At 55.0% G+C, this 21,550-nt stretch overlaps 7 protein-coding genes across 7 annotated transcripts; 5 read left to right on the forward strand and 2 right to left on the reverse strand.

Moving 5' to 3' along the window:
• Positions 1-285: 285 nt before the first annotated feature.
• On the forward strand, positions 286-2,937 carry CHGG_00121 (uncharacterized protein; the record flags this gene model as incomplete). Its single annotated transcript, XM_001219341.1, has 7 exons — positions 286-480; positions 990-1,085; positions 1,326-1,394; positions 1,666-1,677; positions 1,861-1,906; positions 2,103-2,202; positions 2,403-2,937. 7 exons carry the CDS (start codon positions 286-288, stop codon positions 2,935-2,937), a joined length of 1,053 nt encoding a protein of 350 aa, XP_001219342.1.
• Positions 2,938-3,381: 444 nt separating this feature from the next.
• On the reverse strand, positions 3,382-4,493 carry CHGG_00122 (uncharacterized protein; the record flags this gene model as incomplete). Its single annotated transcript, XM_001219342.1, has 2 exons — positions 3,382-3,726; positions 3,783-4,493. The coding sequence occupies 2 exons, from the start codon at positions 4,491-4,493 to the stop codon at positions 3,382-3,384; spliced, it is 1,056 nt and encodes a 351-aa protein (XP_001219343.1).
• Positions 4,494-5,210: 717 nt separating this feature from the next.
• On the forward strand, positions 5,211-6,535 carry CHGG_00123 (uncharacterized protein; the record flags this gene model as incomplete). The annotated part of the gene is made up of 2 exons (XM_001219343.1): positions 5,211-5,799; positions 5,895-6,535. The coding sequence occupies 2 exons, from the start codon at positions 5,211-5,213 to the stop codon at positions 6,533-6,535; spliced, it is 1,230 nt and encodes a 409-aa protein (XP_001219344.1).
• A 1,822-nt stretch (positions 6,536-8,357) lies between these two features.
• Positions 8,358-8,768, forward strand: CHGG_00124 (uncharacterized protein; the record flags this gene model as incomplete). Its single annotated transcript, XM_001219344.1, has 1 exon — positions 8,358-8,768. The coding sequence occupies one exon, from the start codon at positions 8,358-8,360 to the stop codon at positions 8,766-8,768; it is 411 nt and encodes a 136-aa protein (XP_001219345.1).
• Positions 8,769-9,582: 814 nt separating this feature from the next.
• Positions 9,583-11,475, reverse strand: CHGG_00125 (uncharacterized protein; the record flags this gene model as incomplete). The annotated part of the gene is made up of 6 exons (XM_001219345.1): positions 9,583-9,612; positions 9,704-9,735; positions 10,113-10,145; positions 10,277-10,671; positions 10,801-10,973; positions 11,074-11,475. 6 exons carry the CDS (start codon positions 11,473-11,475, stop codon positions 9,583-9,585), a joined length of 1,065 nt encoding a protein of 354 aa, XP_001219346.1.
• Positions 11,476-12,303: 828 nt separating this feature from the next.
• On the forward strand, positions 12,304-13,713 carry CHGG_00126 (uncharacterized protein; the record flags this gene model as incomplete). The annotated part of the gene is made up of 4 exons (XM_001219346.1): positions 12,304-12,332; positions 12,571-12,603; positions 13,078-13,622; positions 13,685-13,713. 4 exons carry the CDS (start codon positions 12,304-12,306, stop codon positions 13,711-13,713), a joined length of 636 nt encoding a protein of 211 aa, XP_001219347.1.
• Positions 13,714-15,032: 1,319 nt separating this feature from the next.
• Positions 15,033-21,325, forward strand: CHGG_00127 (uncharacterized protein; the record flags this gene model as incomplete). Its single annotated transcript, XM_001219347.1, has 9 exons — positions 15,033-15,391; positions 15,565-16,617; positions 16,670-18,096; positions 18,176-18,447; positions 18,618-19,139; positions 19,283-19,491; positions 19,567-20,098; positions 20,211-20,267; positions 20,612-21,325. The coding sequence occupies 9 exons, from the start codon at positions 15,033-15,035 to the stop codon at positions 21,323-21,325; spliced, it is 5,145 nt and encodes a 1,714-aa protein (XP_001219348.1).
• Positions 21,326-21,550: the final 225 nt, after the last annotated feature.

Raw genomic sequence — 21,550 nt, forward strand, 5'->3', positions numbered from 1 at the left:
GTTCTTTTTTTTTCCTTTTAAAACTCCTTCCTTCTACTTCGTCGAATCCTTGGTGTCTTGTTGTCGATGATGAAAAACCCGGCGACAAAAACCCGGGATGTACGTTTATATTTCACTTTTACAATAATGGAAATTATGTCCATTGTCCAAGAGCAGTTTCTAGAGTCATTGTTAACCCGTGGTTGTTCAAGGCATTGTCAGGACTAGTTCGGTTATTCGCACGGCTCCGACTTTGCTTCCATCAAAGAGAGGCACTGCGGGGAGGATGGTTGCCAACGGATAACTATGGCCCGGGCTCTAGCCCTTCCGTCCGTAGAGATAAAGGATGTGTGGGTCGACTTGTGCGGCCCCGAAATCGCGTTTTTGCTTCTTCCCCAGCCTAACTCATGTTGTTGTTTTCGCTTTTGCCCGTCGTGGTATATTAGATCGGGCTTATCTCCGGTGGCCGTTCTTGCTTCTTTGTCTGGTCCGCGATGGGCTGTAAGTTTGGTGGCGTGATTCTGCTCTGCTTGCGCTGCTATCCAGGCAAGCTCGACTTTTATGTTGTCTTCGTTGCTTTAGGTCCTCCCTTTGCCAGTTGGTTTGGTTGTCGAAAGGAAAACTCGGCTTTACCGGTTGGTTTAACATCGACGTGTGTTGCATATTGATTACCGCGTTGTGTTCCGGGTGTTATGGTAGTGTTCAGGAACATTGACGCCGGGCTGTACGAGGGAAGGAGGTAGGTAATCTCGCTCGTACGGCCGCTCCATAAGCCGCGTCATCCAGCTGCCTGTACAAGTGCCGGGCGATAGACGGCTCTTATAGAAGGCACTAATGGTCCCGGTGATGGTATGGAAACCGGATTTGTACCAGCTCTACTTCACAGTGAAACAATATTAAGCGGGGTTAACTGAACAGAAGCGTGGAATGAAACATAGTAGGGTGAGTTGGCTTGCGGATGAGCCACAAACAAGGTCAGTAAAGCAATGACGCCGTTCTTGAGATACTAGAGCTTGGAAGAGGCACCCATCCAGGAAATGATCCCTGGCACCGGGAAAAGCGATAGTACATCGGCCTCTGCGACATGTGGCCTGTATCCTGCAGAGGTTAGTAAGAACAGCTCATGTGAAGGTACTTGACTAGCGTTGGTGATGTTCTGACGGAAAAGACTGTTTGTAGATGGGTGCGCATGACTTCCAACGCCTTTCTGCTTCTCATTGTCCCTGCCTGCACTTTTTTTTGGGGTCAAACACTGAACTCTAACCAAACCAACTTCTTTTAGGAAGCCTGGGTTCCTTCCACTGCCCCTTAGGTAACTATAACCTTCCCTCTACCACTCTCGCAAGGATACACCAAAGGCCTTGTTCCGTTTGAGCAAATCATTCTTTTTACGCGTCGTCGTCGAGTGGTACCTGGTATGTTAGACCCCGATGAGCAGCCCTGGGCATCCGCTAGTGAAGCCAGCCTCTACACTTTTGTACTTCACCATCCTGTTGTGCAGTGACAGGGCCCTTCCTCCCTCTCTCGCCTCATTTGCCACGCACCGAAGACCGTACTGAGCTCAACATTATTTGACACAAAACTCGAAGAAGGTCCTTTCTATTGAACCGGACAGTCCAGCAAGTACCTGGTCTTTGAGTCCGATGTAGTTTCTACCACCCAAACTACATATTCTCTTCCCAACAGCAGGAAGACAATGTAAGCACTCCCACAAGTGATCCTGGCCCGAGATGTTCTGTATTGTCCTAAGAGTAGCCCCTTTTCCCGGTAGGGAGCAAAAGCTTCTCGTTAAACGTCACTTAAGTCCCGTGGCGATTTCACTACGACGTATTTTCCGCGTCATTTCTCTAGCCTATAACCGATACGCAAGGACCATTATAGGGGGGAAATTGGACCAAAACAGTCCCGTTCGATTTCGAACCACATCGTTTGTTGTTCAGCGGCTAGTCGCGGTACCCTCTCATCAGATGTGTCACGCGTCCGGCTGAACCCTCCCTTTGGAATATACCCGGACGGACAACCTCTCGGACGGATAGCGGGAATGTTCCCGTGCTACGCAAATTGGCCACCCCTTCGGACGGCGGCAGTGGACAAGCGCTTTTGCTAACTCTGAGATGTTACAGATATCATCTCAAGCCACGGCTTTCGCAACTTCACCGCGATGGCATCCCCTCTCTTCCACGGGGGTGTCTATATTCACTATGACCGCACTGACGCTTTGCGGTACGCTGCCTGGGCTGTGGAGTCTCCATCCACGACAAAATACATTCACCTAAACCTGTTTTGTGATGTATCGTGGGGGGTGAAGTTTGATTCTGGGGGGGATTGCCGTCGTCTTCTTCAACTGGCTTCCCATCACCCGAACGAGAGAAGGCCAGACGTCAATTATACCAATCGGCCTGGCCAATTTATCCCCTCCATAGCAGCGGGGTGGGCGAGCTCCTCGCGGTGTCGGAGTGTCTCCATGCTGCGTCACAGGAGCTTGCAAGGCACGCCGACTCCCCAATGCTCGCCGGAAAGACGGTTGTTGTTCGCATCTTCAACGATAACCGCAGCAACCTAGAGTTTCTACAAGGGACACGATCCATCAGCGCCAGCCTTTTTGCCACGGCCGCCCCCGTGCTGCGATCAATCGTCCAGCAATCCCACGCCATCCACCACCACAGCGTCGACGTCCGTCTAGAGCTCCACTGGATCCCCGGCCACCACCGCACCGTCAAGCCGCACGCGCTTACGGACCAACTCGCCCGGACAGCGCGGAAATCGCGGCGGGCGCTCACCACAATCCCTCCGCGATACTGGGTCGGCCCGGAGGAAGGGCCCATGTTCCGGTCGCTCAAGGCAGAGCTGTACCGGGCGTCGAGGACGGCGTTGTGGTACACGCCCGACGTTTGGAAGCGCTTCTTTCGCTGGCCGTGCCCGCCTCCGGTCCTTCCGGACCCCCGGGCTCTGTCTTGATGGCGATGCCGGAGTCTGGCGACTTGATTGTTTATGCCACACAACGTTGGCAAAATACTTGGCGCCCGCTCCCGGTTGCGAAACGGCTCGCCGACCGGAAGAGGGGGCTTGATGGAATTGGGGAATGGGGGTGTTTAACATGAGATGCTTTGGATGTGGGAAGGGATATAGAGGCTTGTGGGATTGAAGACGCAGGATAACATGTGAGGGTTACCTAGCGATAAGGGCATTCAAGGAAGGTGTTGGGTTAGTTGCTACGGGTATCTGCATGGTCATATAATCCGGTATGCTGGCTTTTGCTACGTTTTCTTCATATGAATCACGAACCAACATAGCGCACTGAGTCGCCTACGTTATCTAAGCAGATGGAATTCCGGCTACATGCCGTTTGCGGCCTCCAGTGGTGGTAGCTAGCGGTCTATTTCCCCGTCCCCTACAATCTCATTAGGGGTCCTCCTCGGGTTGGGCCTCGCTAGCGGCTTGCACCGCGTCAAACATGTCGTCGAGTTCGGGATAATCCCCTGCAGTCCTGACGTCCCTTGTCGGTATTGGTTTGGTGGGTGGATACTTGCGCTCCCAAGGGTCGCGGAAGATGTGATGCAGTGCGATCGCATCCCATGGATCGTGTCGATGCCGGTTCGCTTGCGATGCTAGGATGGGGAAGGGACCGGGCATTACCGGGCCATCGGCAAGTAGAAAGTCTACTAGGTCGTTAAATTGGGTATCGAGGAGCTTCCAGACACGGAATGTTGTTTGTCGCCGGCCGGAGTGGAAGTAAATATCGTTGCACTGCCCGCTGTTAGGTTCCGTGTTGGTTAAGCCTGAGTCAGGGGCTGACCACGTACCTCAGACCCCAACACCCCTCTGTCAAAAACGACGACACCGCCGAAAATGCGATCTTCTGCCCAGTAACCTGCTACATCGGCCATCCCGCACGGGTACTGCTCATGGTCCATGTAGTCGACATGATAGAACAAGGTTGGGCGGGGTTCCAGCGGCTCCTCCAGTTCTCGACGACGACCCTCCCCAACCCACTGCGGTTCCCTTTTCCAAGACACTACTGAGTCGATGTGATCTTGGCTGTGTAGCTTGTTTTCTGACTGGAACAACAAGACGCCGATATCGTGTACCACGTTTGCAACAAGTTCGACAAGACGCAGCTTGAACCCACCAGACCCTACTGGGCTGTTTTGGTAACTTTGCAGGGTCTTGTCGCTGTTAGTTACCTCAAAGATAGTGGCTGAGAAGCATCTACGTACAACCGAGTCGAATTGAAGACTTGTAACATCGAAATTGGCGCGAAAGAACCGAACCCGTTCGAGCGCGCCCTCGCACACTTTGCCATGGCCGATCAGGGGGTGTCCTCTGAGGATGAGAGACCCGCGCATGTCCCAAACGGTATCGACGATTGGAAGGCCATCGACGAGCTGGGCATAGGTGGTCTCTGCGAGGTCGGTTGATAAAACATTGCGGATGGCGTGGACGAGGGGGCTGTAATGGCCAACATCGAGAACCTCGGCTGTCAATTTCAGCCGTTGCTGCTGACGGTTTTGCATCGTGACCTTGTTGCTCCTCGCTGGGGGATTTGGTTGCCTGATTGAATATGTGATGAGGGATTGAATGATTTTACAAGAACTGGAGATGTTCCATGTCGGCTTGCGCCACCATGACACGTTGGGCCTCGGACTGCTGGACTCCACCGCGATTTTGTTGTTCCAAGCCGGCCTGAGTAGGATTATGGATGTGGAGGATGAGACGGCCAGAAAAGCCAATCCGGGGATGGGACCCGGGGAATTGAGTCGAGGCTTGGTGGTGATATGAATTACCCGGTATAATCCCACTATTCTTACTTGATGTTCTAAGAGATGGGCCATATCTGAAACAAACCTCCTAGCGTCCAATCTGCTCATCCTCAATCCTGACGGATGAGTGAGAGTCTTGTGGAGACCTCGCTGACATTTCGCGGCATCCAATGGGTTTTGGTGATGTGCTTTTGGGGGCTGTGTACAAGTAGACCCACACAAGATTCAGCAATGCAAGAGGATGTGAAGGATTGTGGCTACAAGAACATTGGCATGTAGGTTGGTCGCAAGACAGAAACTAGGCCGTAGAGAAGGTCTCGATGTTAGTGACCGGTTGAGACTTGAAATACTGTATAAAAAGTCAAGTCGCCGACGATTTACAAAACTTCAAAACTCGGAATGACCAAGCAACAACACACTTTTATTGCATTTAACCACACCTCGTTTTCCAAACCCGCATCTCTTTTCATCATGTCTAGTTCTGACAAACAGGGTACTGGCACTGGCAACCCTACGACCCCAAGGCCGCCGAAGACAACAACCACACCTTCAAAGTCGACAGGCTCGGTTCAAAAGGCGACCAGCAGCACCACCACCGCCGCGCAGAAGCCCAAACCGGTAGTTACAAAGCCCGCTGCCGCTAAGCCCAAGCTTGTGCCGGCCTCCGCATGGGACGTCAAGGGCCTTCGGGTGTTGGTACCGGACAACAAGGGGGGCTTTGAGAATGTTCCACCCGGGACCAATGTCTTCGACTGCACGGCATCCATCATCAGCATGGCTCTGGATCTTTTGGAGACCCGGTCCAGCATCATCGCGCTCAGGATGCACACGACCAGGGTTATCGATGCCAGCCAGCACCTACCCAAGGTGAGAAACATCCAGGACGACGATATCGAGCCCACAATCCGGAGGTACCTCGCAACCATCCGCGCCAGCTTTCCCCACGTCGTGGTCTCCGACAAGTACGGCATGGCCACCATGAACGGCCGCACCAACAAGAGGGAGTGGAAAGAAGGGGCCGACCCCAAGACGGCGACCGTTATCGAGCTCAATGCCATGGGTAAAAATCCCCCGCCCCCCCCCCCCCCCCCCCCCCGGAAAACGAATGAGGACAAAACCCAACTGAAATGCCACGATAGCTCGTGGGCCGGGCAGCGGGGGGGCACAAAGCGCTGCCAACCGGTAAATCGGCCACGAACATGCGACGGTTCCGCAATCTGCACATGCGGCTGTCCATCACCATGGCGCACGAGCTGGTGCACGTGTACAACCTGTTCCTGCAGGGCGGGCAGCACAACCACACGCCGCCCAACGTCAGCTACGGGCCGTACGGCGACGACAGGGTGGGCGAGTCGGGCCGGTACTGGGAGTACTGGACGCTGGGCGGGTGGGTGGACATGCGGGCGGACGGCAACGGCATGGAGACCATCGCGCTGCGCGACAGCCACGGGCAGAAGGCGTGGGTCATCAAGCCCGATGCCGTCGACGGCCTGCTCGGCCGCGAGTTCAGCAAGTGGCTGCAGCCGAGCACGCCGCTCAACGACGAGGAGCACCCCAAGGGGCAGTTCGTGGACAAGATCACGCCGCTGAACTGGAAGGACAGGTACACCGATGTGTTTCCGAGACCGGCGGCGCCGGTTAAGGGTGCGGCGGCGCCCCAGGTCGAGTTTACGCCAAAGCAGGTTGCTGTCCTGATGGGGGCGGATATGATGAGGACGCCGAAGTACAATGTGTGTGGTAATGACTTGCAGGCGTTTGGGTTGGACCCGCGGACGAAGCTGCGCTTGGCCGCTTAGGTAGGGTTGGGAGGGGATTATCTGAGTGGGTGTTGGAGCTGGTCTCGCGTGGATATCAGCATCGGGCAGGTTGAGTTGGATACGTAGAACGTAAATAACACATTTCACCGATGGAAAGAGTCGAGTCTCCTATCTCCATGTTGTTGTTGCTGATTTGGTAGCAAGTACTTGGCGCAGGTGCAGCGAATGATGAACCGAACCGCAAAATCTCCCGCCGTGGAGCAAACAACTGGTCGACAGCGTCTCACGTTTGCCGGCGCCGTTTCACTGCCAACTCATTTTCGCCAGCCAAGGCCAGAGAAGAGGAATCGAGCCGTGTCACACGTGGGAAGCAAGGGTTTGCAAAAGCCATCCATCCATCCCCACTCGCTTGGAGCATAAAGCTCACGAAACAGCGCGATCAAACAAGCTCCAGTAAACTAATAGCAAATTGAACCGAACAAATCTCAGAAATTGAACGCGGCATTGATTGCGCCCTGGGCAGAACGGTTGGGAGACGGTGACTGGCGGTTGGTTTCTCGTGCGTCTTGGAAATGTGGACATGTTGGGTGCACGAGCACGCGACGGGGTTGATTCAGGTCTGGAGCAAAAGGAAGAAGCTGTGGGGGGTTTGGGTTTTTCGGACCGCACCTCGTGGGGGTGGAACCGTTGTGCCGTTTTGCAATGATTTGCAACGATTTGCAACGACTTGCAGCAACTCTGCATCGGCTCAATCAAGTCGGAACAAGACAGCCGAACACAGCAAGAACATTCGTTCGAAACCCCTCATTCCTTCGAAAAACCGTTCGCTGGCAAGAAATCCCAGATAACCTCGCATCGAAGGGAAGTCTTTTTCCCCGCCATCCTTCGCCCACTTCGCGACATGTTCTCCTGCATCGCTAGTTCTTCCCAAGTCGTCCGGACTTGCCCCATTTCGTCTATGGTGCGCTCTCTGGTTGCAAGCAAGTGGGGAGAAAGCGACGTTAGCTTCTTGGACTCGTGACGGACCCTTGTCTGTCCCCATTCTCCCGCGACCCTGAGCCCTGATGAGTGGTCAATGCACCTGCAGAACCTGTGCTCGGATCAGCGATCGCCAGGGGAAATCAGCAGGTCCGGGGGAACAACACAAGTGGGCACTGTCACGCTCAGTCAGGCCCGGCCGCCCCAAAATGCAGAGAGGCAAGCGCGAAGCCACGAAGCTCACAGTGGGCCGGTTTGGGGAATTGATTTTGAGGTGGAGCCGGCCTTTTGACCAGGAGCAACAGCCAACCGGGATCCCAGCTCCAGAACACGGACTCCACTATCTTCGCTCTCCAGGGGATTCCCAATGCTGCCCAGTGGCATCCACTCGACTCTTGCCCCAGCAGCTCCGTTTTGTTCTCGACTTTTCCTCCCTCCTGTCTTTTCTCTCCCAACCACCCGTTCAACCCCACGATCTCTTTTGGATAGCGTATCTGGACAGCAGTCTACCAGCCACTCATTGGTTTCTTTTCTTTCCGATCCTTCTGCAGTTTGCAAACCTTGGCCCGACGCCCACCCCCAAGCTCCCCCGAAGCGAAATTTCCCGCTGAAGAGCCCCGGCGATCTCTGAAAGCTCTCGCCACTATTCAAAGACATCATACTCCGACCAAGACACGATCGTCATCTGTGCAATATTAGAAGTCGATACATTGCAATCCCCCGCCAACACGCTCCATTGTCTGTTCTACTCGTCTCCGAATTCTCTGCCAACACACCCACCTACGAACGACTCCCGATAGCTACCCTCCGATCTTTCCGGTCTCTTCCCCCCAACAGACGAACGCTTCCGTTTCACACGCGTAACACACCCCCGACCGTCACAATGGGACTCATCGAACGCATCCAAGCCAAGATCGAGCTCTTCCGCCTCGAGCAGCGCTACACCCGCCGCCGTCATCGCCGCTCGACCTTTGTTTCCAACGCCATCTACGTCGACGGCGAGTACATCTACCAGTCGCCCAACACAACCGGCTCGTCGGCCAACACGAGCAGGACCGCCAGCACACAGAACTCGTCCCCGGCCTCCGCGGCACCGTCGCCCCCTCCCACAATCACCGACAGGTACGACAACTCGGCGGCGGCGGCTGCAAGCAAGGAACAGAAGAGGTTGAACCGCTGGTCGTCCATGCCCGGGTTCGGATCCAACTCCAAGCCAGACGGCATGGGCGGGTTACCGCCCGTCGGGGAGCACGACTGGAGAAAGAGGGTCAGCTTCGACGAGAGGCGGTACTGAGCGGCAGCGCGTGAGCAATTTTGGTTCAATTGGGTTTGGTGTTTTTGGATATTCGCTTTTTTTTATTGCGGCGGAAGGGATTCCGCCCCATGCCTTGTTCAAGCGCAGCAGCAACCGGTATGCCGGACTGTCACGACAGCGCCCGGGATGATGTCGTCTGTACCTCCGACGTCTGTCGGCGTCCGCCGGGCGCGGTCTGTCTCGGCTGGTTGTGCCATTGTGGCACTGCGTCACGGCTCACTTGTCGACTGGATTTCCAGTACGACATGGCCGGCCTGGGTGCTCGCTCAGGCGGCTTCCCGGCCGGTTCTGCTGCCGCTTTCATGACAAAAGTTCTTGCTCGTCATCCGGACTCGACATTTTTATGGAGCATTTTACGACCGGTCTGATTGTTGCCGCGATCGACCACATTTTCTACAATACTTCCCAAGGTTCCAAGCATGCTATGCTACGAAGGGGGAATGACCATTGGTTTGGGGTTTATACTGGGCGGCCAAGACACTCGGGCATGGTTGACACCATTGCATGGTTCCGATGCTGTCCAGGCGTTGTAATTACATGAGGATGTTATCCTGGCGCCGGCTACAGCCGGGATGGACGATGACGCTGCCCAGGGGCGCGCTTCATGTACATATGGGTTAATAACGACGTCCGTCCCATCTACTTTTTGGAGATGCCTTCAATATTTTTCTCAGCGTCCTGTGCTTCCCGTCTTGTGCCGGCAGCGTCGGTATGGCAGGTTGCTCCGGGCTCGCCACCGGCCCGCCCAGGTGGGCCTTGATCGTCAATTGTTTCACATTGTTCATTCAAGTAGTTATTTCTGGCGTGGCGTGTGGATAGTGATCTGCAGTTTAGTATCCAACGACTCATGACCCGGACATACCAACACAACTGATGAAGAGCAAGCGCCTCAGTAGTCCTCCTCCCCAGCGTACTCGCCCAGCTATACGTCCATGTGCTTGCGGCGCTGTTAGAAGGTCGAGTCAGCACCGGCACCCTTCCAGAAAAGGGACCACTTAAGTTGCAATCCTCGTTCGGATCGCCGCCAGGACGGCGACCACCACCCAGTGAGCCGGCTGCAATGGACGTCCTGCAAGGAGCGAGCAGAATGCGAGAAAGGGAATGGCACATGGATTGAGCCACAGTTCGGTAGATATTCAACAATCCACTCTGACAATATAAACACAACTGATGAAGAGTAGCGCAGCGCATCGAGCTAACTACGCAGAAGCGAATGCATCTCTCAATTAACTCTTTGCTCCACTCCGACCGCCTTACCACCAGAAACTCCCCGCTCCGAAGCCGCCAACACACCCCTTGATCTATCTTGCAACATTTACATACCATCCATGCCCTGGCCAGGGAGGTGGTCCAGCCCTATAACACATATGTCAGTCATCATCATCGACCGCGTTGCGGGGATGCGAAAGGGGGCGGGTGGCCACGGAAAAGGGGCAACCACAACCACCACCACCACCACAACAACAAAACAAAGAAACCCAACTCACAGCCATCCAAATCCTCGTTCACCTGGCTCTTCACAGCACACTTATTCATGGCCTGCACATTCTGGCTCTTGAGCGGCCTGCCATTCTCGCAGGCATTGAACATGCAGGACGAGTCCATGGCGCGCTGCAGGGCGTCGCCCTTCCAGCCGAAGACGTAGTCCGCATGCGTGCCATAGCCGACGCCGTCGCCGTAGCTGAGCACGAATGGGTTGGAGCCGTCCGCCGGCCACATGCCGTTGAACTGCGTCGTGTCCCAAAGCGTCTCGAACGCGAGCTGCGGCATGCGCACCGGGTGCGACGACGGGCAGGCGCCCGCGGGCGCGAAGGCCTCCCGCACCGTGTTGTACATGTGCGATTGGTGGTCGGGCGAGTCCAGGTTCTTGCCGTCCCAGCAGCTGTGGGTTGGGGGGGAGTGTGTTAGTGGTTTGTTTGTTTGTTGTGTCGAGATCGGGGGGGGGGGGGGTTCAAAAGTTTGGACCACCACCGCCAATTGATCACGAATAAACCACCGAAGCAGTACTTACGACGGGAAATGGTGAACGGTCATGATGCCGCCGACGCAAGGCTGCGTAGGGAAGCTGGGGAGCTCAGGGAAGCGCGTGCCCTTGTTCTGCAGACAGACGAACCGCAGGCCCGGGTTGCCCTTGGAGCCCGGCTCTGCGCTGTACGTCGGGCTGCCAACCGTCATGCGGAAGCCCTGAAGGCTTTAGTTAGCTCCATCTCCCTCTCTGAGCACTCACTCGGTACTTGGTTATATCTGCCTTCCGGAAGACAGATACCCCTTACACAGGACTCACCGGCTTAAAGGCAGTGATCTTCTGGTTACCGTTCGAGTTGAAGTCTTGCTGCGTGTAGTAGATGGTCATGCCGCCGTTGATGCCGTTGGGCAGCGCCGTGTTCTGCATGATGGGGACGCGCTTGTACGAGCCGTTGCTGTGCTTGAAGAACATGACGGCGGTCCAGTAGTTGGAGAAGTTCTCGGAGAAGGTGCACGTTGTGCAGTCGGCCTGCTCGGCAATGTCGCCCTCCATGGTCGCGTTGAAAGCGTTGCCACCCACGATCTGGTGGACGTGCGAGGACGGCAGCTTGCCCGGCTCGACGAGCGGGTCGAGGCGCTGGATGCTCACGGTCGAGCACCCGAAGCGCAGGGCGGCCTGGGAAGACCCGGCGAGGGCGAGGGAGAGTGAGAGCCACTTCATGTTGGACTTTGTTGATGAAAAGAACGATGCTGGAGTTGGTTCAGCGCCAGGCTAGGAGAGAAGTTTACAAACCGGGGTAGCGGGTCTTGAACAGTGCTATATAGGTAGTCTCGGTCCCTGGTCGTTGTAAAGTTCCCGACTGCTTCCCACCCAGACTTGCCGCCATCCAGTGCCCAGATCCATGGCCATCTATCCCTTTATTTAGATGCGGGGACTGGGATGCTCTTGATTGGGAGGCCCCATCCCCCTGAGTGTGCAGGCTTGTATGTTTATACACGGCGCTTCTCAACCCAGCTTCTCGAAGGTCGGCATTGGCCAGGAGATCGGCGCTTAATATACTTCCCGGTTAGACAGGATCCCCGAGCATCCACGAGACACAGCAGGAATATAGAACCCCAAACACCCACCCTTAGTTACCGGCTCTATTACTCAAGCTCAGGAGGGAAGGTGATCGTCCAACTCTCCGACCGCCACTCAACGGTCGCCTTGGATCTTTTAATGGTCGGCTTGACACCTTGTTTCCGGTAAAGATAGCCTTGGCACGCCGACATTTGCCGGGGCACGCATCTGCCGAGATTGATGGGGCGATTTGTGCTGCATCGGGCTTCTTTATGTTTTTAACCGGCAGACGGCTGCGTGTTGGCCGACCACACGTGGCTGGTGATCCTCGCCCTCTCTACTTTGAGCGCTCCGAAGCCCAAGGTGAACCATCCCGGCATCGTAGTGCCGGGAGCGAGGAGCAGGGCTGCTTGGCGACCCGGAACCGGCTCACACTACCGGGCTGACAACCCATCTGGAAGGGTTCTTTTTCCATTTCTAGAAGCAGCAATGCCTGGGTGCCCAGAGGGTGGACGAGGGTTGATGACAACGGACCGATTGGGCACTGCAACGGTCGTCATACCCTTGCCGGCAGTTAGTTGGATATTCTATTTTAACCTATGAATCCTGTGCATGGACCTAAACTGACATGCTTGCATTGTAGAACCCATGCGGAGCGAGCCGCGGCTACATGCGCAACACAAGTTGACAGCGGACCTCTGGGTCACGGGTGTTCAACGAGACATAATTTTCAACGAAACATAATTCGCTTTGTAGTGATTCTGTTGTTTTGCCCCCTGACGAGGTAGGGTAAGTTAGGCAGTGAATATAGTGCAGCTAGGCAACATAGACACCTATACCATGAAGGCGATGCGGGTTTCCTCCGTGGCGTTTGAGCTCGCAGGAACTTGGAAGTTATGGCCCTAAAGCTTGCAACCACGGACACGGGGAAAGTAAGGCGACACGAATGCTTGCCAGTCAATGTATTCGTCTGTGGCCCCACGGCAAATATCGCAGCCACGTGAAGCCCTGAGGGGGGCGGCTCGTGCAGTTCAATGGATCTGCTCGAGAACCAGGTCGTATATATCATTAGATATCTAGCATATTCTCGCTACCTAGTCTAGTTATCCTCTATACCGGTCAAGAAGAAAAGTTAAACAATAGTGGGAAAGACTGCTAGGCACTCGTATCGCTGCGGTCAAGGGAGGGGGAGAGTGTCTTCCTAGTCCGCACTTATCCAAGTCTAAGATATCTAAGCACCTAGCAATACTGAAATTGTTACAGCGTGACGGTCATTCTAGACCGCTGGGACACTATGCCACAGGCGGCCATCCCTGACCGCTTGACGGTAACGTGCAACCAACCGGCGGGCCGGTCTAAGAGGACCGCGGGGGCGCCAGGGCTAGAATGGAGCAAGATTTACCACTACTTAAGATGCATATGCTGGTGTTCACCCTCGACGAACCAGTCGACACCAAACAAAACGACGACCGACATCGAGACGGATCACGCCCTAGCCGCAGAGGCCGACGTGAACGCCGTCTTGAAGACGGGCACCGTCATCACCGCCAGGACGAAGCCGTCCGATGGATTTGACCCATTCAGGCGAAACTACTACTGCAAAGTCGCCGCTCGCGCCACTCTTGAAGTGAACCCCTTGGATGTCTGTCTGGATACAGGCTGCTCGACCATACTCGTTGATAGGGACTGGCTGCGCCTCAACTTCTTTGATGCTGAGTTGGCTAGAATAGAGTCAATAAACCTGGATAGTATCGGCTCGAAACTGGAGCTCAACGAAAAGGCGATATTCCCCAACATCCTCTTCCCAGGTACGGTCGACGGTATAGAGGTTTTTGGAAAAGCCACAGTCACCTCACTTATAACGCCACAGCTCAAGCCCAACATGCTGTTGGCAACTGACTTCCTCAAGGCCGACGGCGTTATCATCGACTACACGCGCCAGACCGTCTCTAAAGAGTCCTGCATGGGGCTCACCATCGGTGGTACATATTATTTTTCTGTTTTCCTCTCTTTGGATCTTTCTCTTTGCTTACCTTTAGGTCTATCCATTTTCTTATTATAATTATTATTATTCATACTCCGCTATGCCCTAGGGCGTGCCGGACCCTCAGCTATTTAGTGTACAGGAAAACCGTGCCCTCCCGGGCCGGGTGAAAAACCCATACCAACAATCAAGGAGCGATGCGTTTTAGTGAGCCTACATATACAAAGAGAGGAGGCCTCCTGGCCTCCGAACGGGGGCGCTTCAGGCCGCCGCTTCCAGCTCGAGCCTCCTGGCTAAGTTGTACATCGGCAGCTTCCCCGAGTCCATCAGCCAGTCGAGAACTCTCCTCGCAAGCCGTGCAGTCGTGGGATTGATGCCGTGTAGAACAGAGTAAAAGTCCCGTCGTGTCCAAATTCCAGTTCTCTCCCATCTTCGAGTCAACGGTGGGGCCAAACACCACACTACCAGGTGTTCGGCAGTCTCTCGTCCCTCGCCACACTCGCAGGCAGGAGTCAGAACCTCCGGGACTCCCCGTGTAAACAAGAAGTCCCGTAAGCCTATTGCTCCCGTCCGGATTTGAATCAGCAGTGAGCTCTTCGCCTTGCTGAGACCGTCGTGCCTCCTTAGGGTTTCGTTCCGGAATAGCGTCTCCTGCTGATGGTCAATGTCGGAACATCTACGCCAGAGTTACGTCCTCGCAGGGGGACGTGACGGAGGGCAGGGGGGGGTCCACCACTGGGGCAGTCGTCACGTGGTCCTGGACCTCGGGGACGACAACCCCGGCTGCAAAATCTGAGCCCCCCTCATTTCTAGATAGAAGAACATGATCCAATTGAACCACGAATGTAGCACGTCCCTCCAGAGAGAAGGGATTTGCCCTGTGCTTCTAACGCTATCGCGATACCTGGTATTCCCTACACTGATCAGTGGTTAATTATACCACTGCTAGACAGCTCCCGCCACAGATCAGCAAGGTTTCCAGAAGAGACGGAATTGTCGGAGAGGTTCTACCGGAGTAGTGACTTCTTCAACAAAACCGTGCTAAGGAGCATTCTCGACACCTTTACTTGGACTCAGTCAAAAGGAAGGAACACGAGAGGCTCAATCCTACAGTTCGGACTCAGGACGCACTGAAGGAACGTCCATCACGCATTCCCCGCTCGCCAAGATCCTCGCGAGCTGCTGGCAACCGCCGCAAAACCAAACATCAAATCCACTTTCCAAAGAGGTAACAATGCCTCAGACAACATCGTCACCAGAGGAACTGGACCCGGGCTCGTCAACGCCAGGGAACAGCCAAACCGGAGGGAACCCGCTTACACCGCCAATCCCCCAGCACATCCTGTCCTTCGTGGATCACTCCACATGGGGAGACCTCGCGGCCATCGACGAGATCGAGGAGCCCACGCCCAAGCAGATGAACTCCCACATCTATTTCCTCATGGAAATTTTCTGGGCTTCTACGAGCTACGCAGGACGAAAGCTCTGGGGCGCATTCAAGGACGAATTCGACGAATGGACCGCCCAACGATGGGACATGGTTCCCGACCGTACCCGAAAGCACCTCCGCGCCTTCCTGAGCACCAACGGCGTGTATGTCGACAATACCAACACTCCCCCTACCAGCTAAAGTTTCGAAGCTCATCGCCAAGAGAACGAACTTTCCCGCACCTGGGTCCATCGAATGAAGATCAACACTTGCGTAGGGTCCACAGTACCGATGCACCATGGAGTTTACTGGGAAAACCCTCTAAGTTCATCCAAAGCATCCAGGATCTCTCCCAATTGACGCCAACGACCCCGACAGCCCCAGCAACCGCCTCACCGGTCCTAGCGACCATCCCGACACAACCACAGGCCTCTCAGCAAATCCCACAAGCAATCCCGGCGCCACGACAACAAAACCCCATTCCCCAGACGGCACCGAAACGGGAAGCAGATTGGGAAACAACCTCGGAAACTAGACAAGACCCCCAGACCTGGCCCCGCCCGTCCGAGGAACCGTACTACGCACCGCGAGGAAATGCTAAACACCTCGCAGATTTAGCCAAGTTGTACAGCGACGACATGAAGTACGGCGGCGGAGACTACGACATTCTCGACACAAAAATGGCGATTTTCCGAGATTTGTGTAATCGAATCCAAATTCCAAGATGGCAAGCCAGTGACGCTTTTCCGATCATGCTCAAGGACCGAGCCTTACGATACTATTACGACTGGCTTTGCAGCGGCCCCCGGGACTTCGATACCATGGTAGCCAAGATCAGAGGATACTTCGAGAACGAAGAGCAGCGGCACCGGTATCTGGCAGCATGGCGCGACGCTAGATTAATCAACATGCAGGCCGAGCACCCCGACAAGTCCAAATCCGAGTGCCTGGAACTTCTGATCAACAGGCTTGCCCTGATTCAACGCGCAGTACCGGCAATTGGCCAGACAGAGGATACACTGCGCATGCAACTCTTGAACGCATGCCGTGGTGTTGCCGAGGCCAGGATGGCCCTCTTCAACCCGGCGCCAACCTTCGAAGGCGTCCGCAACCAGCTGCAAGCGGCGATTGGAATCACCACCGAAAATCCCGGACCTCAACAGTTCAACACCGACGCCACTGACTCGGAGACGTTCTGGACGGACAGGACGTACAGAGGATCCGGCAGAGAATCTAGATTTGGTCGCAACCAAGGAGGACCACGCCGAGGAGGATTCAGCAACTCCAAATTCAGTCGACCCCCCACCGAGAGGAAGTGCTTCGTGTGCGGCAAACCCGGCTGCTGGTCAACAACTCACCCAATCGAAGACAGGAAGAAGTCCTACGAAAGGTTCAAGGCTGACAAGGACGCACGCGACGGGTCAATAGCAGCCTTTGCCCAGTTTATTCTACTGGCATGAGGGATCTGAACTCGAAGCCGATTACGAAGATAACCCCGTCAGCCAATTCTTCCAAAAATACGACGATCACGACGACGATACTATCGACAACAGAGGAAAATTCCACAGCACCTTCTTCAACGATTCCGCACCTGCAGATGCGATTCAGGTTACGACACTCCTGGCAAACGCGGCCACCCACCACTTCCTAACGAAGGAAGACCCCTTTCAAGAGCAGGACCCCTCGGAGACTTACACCGCCGAGGGCCGGTATTCTGCAACAACTTTCAGGGGTATCATGCCCGACTCCGGAGCCGCACAATTCTCAACAGCCGGCCAACCGCAATTCCAGGCCCTGCAACGTCAACTCCCTTCAGCTACCCTGGACACAACAAGGGCCGGAGAAGCCATCGTCAAATTCGGCTATGGGACACCTAAGGCCTCCCTGGGAACAACAACAGTGCCCACACCCCTGGGAACGATCGATTTCCACGTGATGGAAACGGAGACCCCTTTCCTACTTTGCCTCAGGGATATGGACAGACTCGGCATCAAGTTCGACAACTTGAGGAACCTCCTACAACGAGGAGACGTCGAGGTTCCCGTTACACGGAAATGGGGACATCCCTGGCTTCAACTAACCCAGGAGGAAGCTCTGGTGTGCAGTTATCTCACCGACGGTGAACTGCGGCGACTACATCGACGATTCGGACACCCCTCTGTTGCGCGCCTTTACAAGCTCCTCAAGACTGCAGGACACCCAGTGGAGATCCAAGCCCTGGAGCTCATCGCCAAAGTGTGCCACCACTGCCAAATGCACTCCGCACGCCCAGCTCGCTTCAAATTCACCCTTCACGATGATTGCGAGTTCAACTACGAGGTCATCATGGATATCTTCTACGTGGAGGGCAACAAACCAGTTCTACACCTCGTCGACGCGGCCACAGCTTTCAACGCCGCGCGTTTCCTTCCAGACGTATCAACAAAGTACGTGTGGGAAGCATTGCGCCTTTGCTGGATTGACGTGTACCAAGGACCCCCTGACTACGTCGTTACCGATGCAGGGAAGCAATTCGCTTCCACAGAGTTCCGCCAGAACGCCAAGGAGATGGCGATTACCGTCAAGGAAGTCCCGATCGAAGCCCATAACAGCATCGGCAAGGTAGAACGGTACCATGCACCTGTACGACGTGCGTACGAAATCCTACGCAAAGAGGACCCCTCTGCAAGCCCAGAACTGTCTCTGCAAATGGCTGTCAAGGCTGTGAACGACACTGCAGGTCCCAACGGACTTGTGCCAACTCTGTTGGTATTTGGCGCCTACCCAAGGATGACACACAACTCTGCGCCATCGCCAACGCTACAACAACGCGCCCAGGCGATCAAGAAAGCCACAGACGCCGTCCGCAGGCTCCATGCTGAACGCAAGGGTCCAGGAGGCCCGCACCACACGCAATGGTCCGGACACCTTACGCACCACGACCCTTCCACTGCAGTCACGTGTGAGAGTGTGGCGCGAGAAAAGCCGCCGATGGGAAGGACCTTTCACATTAATCGGTGTCCACGACGAAGACTGCATCGTGGAAACAAGCCGCGGCGCACAGAAGTTCCGCTCTACGGTGGTCAAGCCGTACTACGAGGACCCTGCTCAACAGGACGACCCTGCGAACCAGAAAGACACCGCAGAGAAACCAGCACCTGAAGTTCCGGACTCTCAACCAAGGAGCACGACCCCTCCTGGAAACGCCATCGAAGAAGAGCCAATCCTCGATTCGATAATTGTGGCCACTCATGCGCCCTTCCCTTGGGGACGAAGACGAACTCCCAGACGACGGACCGCACAGGAACACTCGACCACGCAGAACCCACTTCGCCCACGCATTCCTCCGGGAGAGCGATGTTCGAGAGGACGAAATCTTCGAGATCTTCTTGTCAACGAAGGAACAAGCAGACGCCGCACTCGCAGTCCAGCAGTTTGCGCGCCGATGGCAAGGTCACTACACCCGGGGAACCTTTTGAGGAGTCTTCTAAACAAGAGATCGAGAGCCTTATTACCCGAGGCGTCTTCGAATTTGTCAAATACGACGAGGACTTACACGGCGACGCAGAGATCTTTAAGTCAAGGATCGTAAACGAAATTAAGGGCAAGACAACGGACAAGCCCTATGAGAAATCGAGGCTTGTGGTCCAAGGCTTCGGAGACGCAGGAAAGGAAGCCATCCTCACGCAGTCGCCAACAATCCAACGCGCAAGCCAACGCCTGATCCTCGCCATCGCGCCGTCACTTCAGAGACAGGGTTGTCTCCTTTGGCTGCGCGATATTACGCAAGCCTACGTGCAGTCGGAAAAGGCACTCCAGCGCAAGATTTTGGCATTTTTGCCCCAACAGATCAGGCACTTATACCCCGAGGGAACCGTGATGCGCGTGATCAAGCCGTTGTACGGGCTGGCAGAGGCAGGAACCTATTGGTGGGTCACATACCACAACCACCATTTGAAGAGGCTCCAGATGGCAACCTCTACGTACGACCCCTGCCTGTTGATCTCCTCCCCCGAGAACCCGGAATTTGCCTGCGTGGGGATGCAAACAGACGATACTTCTGGGTCTGTCAACAGACGGCGTTCTCACAACGCGAGAACGATCAACTGAAGGAGGGCGTCATTCAGCGCTCAAAGGACAAGCAATTTCTCACCACCGCGGAACCCCTGGTTTTCAACGGCGGCATCGTTACACTCAACAAAAACGGTTCAATCACCCTGCGGCAGAAGGGTCAAGCCCAGAAGCTGCAATTGATCGACGCCAACGCGCCAGACGCCAAACAACAGTACGTTCAGCAACGGGCTCGCGGCGCGTACATCGCTTCAATTTGCCAACCCGAGGCCTGCTTTGATCTCTCCAGCGCAGCCCAACACCAAGAACCGACCCCTGACGATATCAAGACTCTTAACCGAAGGATCCAGTGGCAGATGGACTCACAGGACAGGGGACTCACGTTCTTACCCCTGAACCTGGAGACTGCAAGACTGTACGTCTTCGTTGACGGCTCTTTTGCCAACAACAGAGATTTCACCTCCCAGCTCGGGTTTGCGATCATCCTGGCCAACGAAGACGAGATCAACGATCGCCACGAGTTCTCCATTACAGGGAACCTCATCCACTTCAGCAGCACCAAGAGTAAGAGGGTTACCCGCAGCGTCCTAGCTTCCGAGGTTTACGGAATGGTGGCCGGCGTGGATATGGCTTACGCCCTGGCTTCAACATTACGCCAGATCACTGCCCACCTGAACCTTCCTGCCATCCCAACCATCGTCTGTACAGATTCTTACTCACTGTACGAATGTCTTGTGAAACTCGGGACTACGAAGGAAAAGCGGTTGATGATCGATATCATGGCACTGCGCCAGTCCTACGAGCGCAGAGAACTCCAGGAAGTGAGGTGGATCAATGGAGAGGACAATCTGGCGGACTCCTTCACAAAAACAACGCCGAATCGTGCCCTGGAGCGGTTTGTTGACTGCAATAGTGCAACTGTACGCGTGGAAGGATGGGTCTCACGTTAGGAGGCCTTTGGGGGACTACGAAGGGGATATTTGGGGACATGTACGTAATCCGAAAGCCCACCTGCGAACTCTGGCGTTTCCTGGCCTCAAAAGAAGAGACTGCCAGTGTCGGAACATCTACGCCAGAGTTACGTCCTCGCAGGGGGACGTGACGGAGGGCAGGGGGGGGTCCACCACTGGGGCAGTCGTCACGTGGTCCTGGACCTCGGGGACGACAACCCCGGCTGCAAAATCTGAGCCCCCCTCATTTCTAGATAGAAGAACATGATCCAATTGAACCACGAATGTAGCACGTCCCTCCAGAGAGAAGGGATTTGCCCTGTGCTTCTAACGCTATCGCGATACCTGGTATTCCCTACATCTACCGATAGTCCGAATGTACAGCAACTCCCTTTCGGTCTCTACCTTAAGATGGTCAGGTTGGCGGCACGCCACGAGAGCTTGATCAACGAACACGCGGCGTTGCAATTAGTCAGACGACACACCAACCTGCCGGTCCCCCGCGCGCTGGACCTGGTCTCAAACTCGACCGAAATATACCTGCTAACCACTCGAATCCCGGGCCACAAGGTTGGGTTATGCCTCGATTCCATGAGCGACCAAGCTACTCGCATGCTTGTTGATGAGCTCCGCGGGCATTTGGCAGCGCTCCGCGACATTCCCATGCCTGGGGATTGGCAGTATGTGATCGCCAATGCTGCCGGGGGGCCATGTTTCGACTATCGGATCTATGCAGCGCAACCCGGCGACGGAACAACATGGGTTGTAGGGCCGTTCCTCAGCGAGAACGACTTCAACCAGGCTCTGCGATGTGGTGCCATCCCTGAGGTAGTCCACCGCAGCGGACATAGGATGGCTTTTACGCACGGTGACCTCAACATGAGAAATGTCCTTGTGGACGAATATGGAAGACTGAGTGGAGTAGTCGACTGGGAGAACGCCGGTTGGTTTCCGGAGTACTGGGATTACACCAAGGCTTTTTTCGTGACTAAATACAACCAGCGATGGCTCCGGATGGTTGAAGACATGTTTGGCCAGTTTGGGGATTTTCAACGGGAGTTGGCGACGGAGACGGAGCTCTGGAACTATTGCTTTTGATACATGCATTTTTCACTTCTGCTGTCCGTCGTCACGACTTTTTCCCGGAGTTACCAGAACCCATGGAACTAAGGAGCCAGTGCTCGATGCCTCTTTGTTCTTAACCGTCGCGCCCTGGTTTCTTGATGGAATGGGATGAATCATGTGCGGAGAGATGTTGATAGACCTTTAATGATTCGTTGTATGAAAGGGGGACACTACAGGGACAAACCAAACCTGACTCCA

Source organism: Chaetomium globosum, genomic scaffold (assembly GCF_000143365.1).
Source record: "Chaetomium globosum CBS 148.51 scaffold_1 genomic scaffold, whole genome shotgun sequence".
Taxonomy (NCBI): Eukaryota; Fungi; Ascomycota; class Sordariomycetes; order Sordariales; family Chaetomiaceae; genus Chaetomium; species Chaetomium globosum.